At 60.7% G+C, this 4,976-nt stretch overlaps 1 protein-coding gene across 1 annotated transcript; it reads right to left on the reverse strand.

Annotated features, from left to right (window-relative positions):
* Window positions 1-882: 882 nt before the first annotated feature.
* GDF15 (growth differentiation factor 15) lies at window positions 883-4,015 on the reverse strand. The gene is made up of 2 exons (XM_064469771.1): window positions 2,949-4,015; window positions 883-2,202 (listed from the first exon to the last, which is right to left on the reverse strand). The coding sequence occupies exons 1-2, from the start codon at window positions 3,259-3,261 to the stop codon at window positions 1,391-1,393; spliced, it is 1,125 nt and encodes a 374-aa protein (XP_064325841.1). The 5' UTR covers window positions 3,262-4,015; the 3' UTR covers window positions 883-1,390.
* Window positions 4,016-4,976: the final 961 nt, after the last annotated feature.

A 4,976-nucleotide genomic window follows, 5' to 3' on the forward strand; every position in this document is an offset into this window, starting at 1 on the left:
GACAGGTCCCCAGAGCCCGTGTCGCCAGAGTGGGGGTGCCAAGGGACCAGCACCTTCAAGGACAGGTCCCCAGAGCCCATGTCGCCAGAGTGGGGGTGCCAAGGGACCAGCACCACCAAGGACAGGTCCCCAGAGCCCATGTCACTTTGGCCCAGGTCCCCAAAGTGGAGGTTGCTGAAACCCAGGCCCCTCAAGTCCACATCCCTGGAGTGGATGCCCCCGGAGCTTGTGTCCCTAAAGCCCTGGTCCCCAAAGACGCTGTGCCCATCGTGGAGGTCCCAATATCCCACCTCCCTCAAGGCCAGGTCCCCACCGGGAGCTGCCAAGGGGCTGGGCAGCCCAGGTCACCCCCAGGATGCGCTGGAAGAGGGGACAGAGCAGAGAGGAGCTGTGACCAGCAGAGCCACCCCGTCCAGCTGTGTGGCGAGTCCCTTGGGGACACGATGTGTGCCACCGACCACCGCAGTGGCACAGCCTGGGGGAGCCAGCGTTTCCCCCACCCCTTGGTGTCACCGAGGTCCCACGGCCAGAGGTACCTGGAAATTGTGCTGCATCCATGTCCCAGCTGGACGTCCCGCCCAGGGGGTCAAGGCTGTGCCCAGCACACATCTCAAGGACACAAACAACTCAAAGGTCTCTGTGAGCATCGCCCAGGCATTACTCACCCGCCACGGCAGCTGCTGGCAGGGTGGGGATGGGGTTGGCCCAGCCCTGGAAAGCCATAAGGATTTACTGGGAAATCTGTATGGAGTCAGGCCTCTGCGGAGGGGGGGCTGAGCCGCAGGACCCCTGCTTGAAAGCGACCTGCTGCAGGGCTCCGATGCCTGCTCCCCCCGTGCCGTCAGAGGCCCACACCTAATTGTGCAGGAGGAGCAGCCAGCATCCCTGTTCCCATCGCTTTATTAATTTACATTATTACATTATTTCTGTTTTATAGAAATATATAAAATACAAATACACACAAAAAAAAACTTTCCCCAAAAGGTATTTCGCTATAAAATACAATAAGTTAGCAATAAATAAGAGGGATGTATAAATATGTCTCTAAGCAGAGAAGAGATGATGCTCAGACGTGAGGTGGGCTGCGGCCACCCAGGGACAGACCCACCCCGGCCCATTTGGGCTCTCTCAGATGGGAAGGATGCACCTACCAAATAAAATATGGTTTTAAATAAGGGAAGAGAGGGGGGAATAAGTTATTGTGGCCTCTGGAGGCAGGGTCACAACTGAAGACCCTGCAGCTGAGCAGGACGGTGGAGCCAGGTCTGACGTGGAGGCATTTTGGGCTACGGGGGTCTGGGGTTTTGGGATGCCGGAGCTGCCGGGAAGCAGGCAGGCTCTGCCCCATCTAGGCGGTGACAGGTCCCAGTCCAAGCCAGAGGTGATGCCATCAGGCACAGTGGCACCTGGTGACCAGCATGTCCTCAAAGAGGGTGGAGACCAACCTGCCCTCGCTGTCGTAGTGCATCAGCACCATGGGGTCGTAGCTGGCGGGGACGCAGCAGGGCGGCGGGGTGGCTTTGGAGAGGGAGTGCATGCGGGCTTTGATCTGGGCATGCATGCTGGCCGGCTTGTAGTTGTGGGGACAGGAACCTTCGCAGAACTTCATATAGTAGCTGTTGGGGGCGATGACCCAGTCTGACCAGCCGATGTCCTGGAAGGAGACCTTGAGCGACTTCAGGCAACACTTCCCATCGCTCTTCCTGCACTCCTCCTCCAGCCCCCGGGCTCTCCTGGCCCCCCGTCCTGTGGTCTCGTGGGTTTCCACCTCCAGCACCAGGGTCTCGCTCCCCGAGGTGGTCAGCAAGGTTGAGACGTCAGCTGTGAAGGCCAGCTCCAGGTGCAGCGTGTCCTCGGGGCCAGCAGCCCAGGGCTGGATGGCCGCTGTGAGGTCCAGGCTTGGGGCGTGGCGGTCCAGCTCTTGGCTATGCAGGAGCTGGGGGGTCCCATGAGACCCCCCCAGCATGTAGATGCTGACACGGGGGTGCACCGAGGTGTTGAGTGGGGACATGCCAGGGGATGCCAGCGACTGCTTGAAGAGCTTCAGCTCTGCCTGCACCACCCGGAGCTGCCGGTGGAAAGCCTCAGTGCGGGAGAGGATGAGATGGTAGCAGTAGGGGCCACGGGGGTCCTGGTCTCCCTGGGGGTCCTGGTCTCCCTGGGGGTCTTGGTGTTCCCGGGGGATGTCCGGCCGACGCAGCACTGCAGGGACAGGGAGGACAGCTGATGTAAGAGCTGGCAATCCATCCCACCAGCCAAGGCTTGTGACCAGCTCTTGTCAGGCAGCCAAACTGCTTCCTCTGGGGAATCACCCAAATCCCAAGGGATGACGAGGCTGGGGAAATCCAGCTCCACCCTCAGTCCTGGATCAGCTGGGACCCACCGTCGTCAGGGAGCCCCAGCCTGAGGGTCTCGTCAAGGGCGGTAGCTGGGGACAAAGCAGATGCCCCAGGACCCAGAGGGGTGGCCCCCCCCACCCCGTGCCCCAGTTGTGTCCCCCCCAGCCCAAGCAGCAGGACCTGAATCACCCCAGATCCAGATAAATCCCTAAATGACCCCAGATCCAGGTAAAACCCAAATGCATGGAGCAGCCAGCTGGGGCTTGATGGATGACACCTCCCCTCCGCTCACCCCCAAGCCGGCTCAAACCCTGCTCCGAGCACCCGCAGCCGCCACCACGCTGTCAAAGCTTTCATCCCAAATTCACTGGGTTTTGCATTTTTTAAGCAAAACAGCTTGAACCGGTGGCTCCTCCCCGCTGCCGGGGCAAGGGAAGTGGCTGAGATGGGATGACCGTGGCCACCGCGATTCATGCCCAGTCATGTCCCGGCACATGCCGAGGCAGCCGGGCTGACATGCCCGAGCAGGGACACGTTGGGACACACACACACGTGTGTGCCCGTGGGGGACGAGGGTCGCGGGATGTGCGTGGAGCCATGGCCACTTACGCGTGGGAGTCAGGCGATGCAGGCGCCTGGTCCCGGGCACGGCTCCCTCTTCCTCCCGGCTCTGGTTCCACATCAGCTCAGCCACTTTCTGCTGGTACAGCCGCTGCGCTCTCCGGATGCTCTCCCGGTCCAGCCGGTGCCGGACCACGGGGGGAGCGGACATCCCCAACCGCTCCAGGATCCCCTTTTTGATGGCTTCCAGCTGGAACCTGTCCTCATCCCACACGTGGGGCCTCAGCTCCACACCGACAAGAAGCAGCAGGAGCTGGAGGCAGGTGAGGGCAGCCCCCACGTCCCGCAGTGCCCTCGGCATCGCGCAGGCAGCTGGTGGTCCGGGGGGATTTATCTGCAAAACCTCTTGTGCAAAGGCTGGACGTGCAGCTCCCAGCAATGCTGCCAGGGGAATGAATGAAGTGGACCAGACCTGACTTTATAGGAGCCGAACTTTGCCCGCCCTCCATCCCCCCCTCCCCATCCCAGGCTGCTGGCGGGTGACGCCGGAGTAAACACCCAGCAGGAATCTCTCCTCTCCGCCTGGGATTTCATATGGGAGCTCTGACAGTCCTGGAGTTGGGTGATTTACAAGCTGGTTTGCAGCTGTGGAGATGAAAAATGTAATACTTTTTCTCAGAGACAAACATTTCCCTTCCACATCCTGTTTCCCCTGTGGATTTCCACACCAGCTGATGGCTGGAGGGATCCCCCTCACCTTCCCTGCCCCTTCGGTGCAGGGCAAGCAGTCATGGGCAACATCCGATGGCCTCGGAGGCGGCAGAGCGGGTGGCAGGGGGTGATGGAGAGAGGATGATGCGCGGGCAGGCGAGCGCTGCGGGCAGCATCATGGCACAGCTTGAACATCTCTGCATCCTTGGCTGCCTTCTCCGTCCTTTGCCTTGCACCGGTCCCCGCTGGTACTCGGGTCCCTGTTATCGCATGGGGCTGAGCCAGGCACACAGCCCCTTCCCTAAAACCTCTCTGAAGCAGAAGCGAAGCAGGGAAGTGGCGGCCAGGCAGCCTGGCTCATGCCGGCACATGGACGGAGGAGGGGGCGGATCAGCATTGGACCTTGTCCTACCAACCCAGCTGACGACACCGCAGACCGACTTGCAGCAGCGGCTCCTCTGAGCAGCCGGTGGCAGGTGTAGCCAGGGTATAGCTCTGCCCCAGGTCCCGTCCCTCCTGAAGCAACAGTGGCTGGGGTTATGCCATCCCTGGGCAGCCTGAAGACGGTCGGGAAGGAGCTGGGCATGCCGGGGTGGCACGGATCCAGTGGGGCCACGTGCGGCGGGAAGTGCTGTGCCAGACCGGGGCTTCCCCACGCACCGGCAAAGAGGAAATCTGCGGTGGGAACAAGCCACCAAAGCTGGCACGGGACCACCCACCTCTCACCTTCCCTAAGGGATGCTTTGACCAAAAAACATGAGCAGAGGGATGAGAAACACCCAGTGGGATGAGGCAACGGGCAGGTCCCCCCGGCGCTGGCCGGGGCAGGCAAAGCTGTTCCCAAATGTCCTGAAGTTGAGCCAAGCGCCTGGTCTTTAACTGCGCTCCCGCCACGGGATGGACGTGCTTACAGTAATCCCATGATTTATGGCTGTTTATCCTCTGCTCCTACTCGGGAGCTAGTTCCAGCGTTACTTCTGCCTTTCTCACCCAGTTTCTCAAGGGGTTGCCTGAGGCAAAACCGAGACCAAAAGTTTCACCCTAAAACACGTGAAAGGAGAATTTTGTCAGCACAAGCAGCATCATGTGGAGGGGATTGCCCCAGCTCCGTCTCCTCTGCCCCGCTCTGGATCTGTCCGTGCAGAGGGATGGATGAAGAGGGGGCAGGAGAAGCCCACCCGGAGACCTCACACCATTTCATGCTGCCTTTCTCTGTCTGGAGCCTCCAGCTTGGAAAGAAACCCCATGTGTCACTCACAGGGAAACCTCAGGGCCAGGCCTATCTCAAGTGCTTTGTCTGACGCAGAGCTGGGCACCGTCCTGCTGCTGCCATGGGTGGCACATCACCCATCCCTGCAGCAGCCG

The sequence above is a fragment of the Phalacrocorax carbo genome, chromosome 19 (assembly GCF_963921805.1).
Source record: "Phalacrocorax carbo chromosome 19, bPhaCar2.1, whole genome shotgun sequence".
Classification (NCBI taxonomy): Eukaryota; Metazoa; Chordata; class Aves; order Suliformes; family Phalacrocoracidae; genus Phalacrocorax; species Phalacrocorax carbo.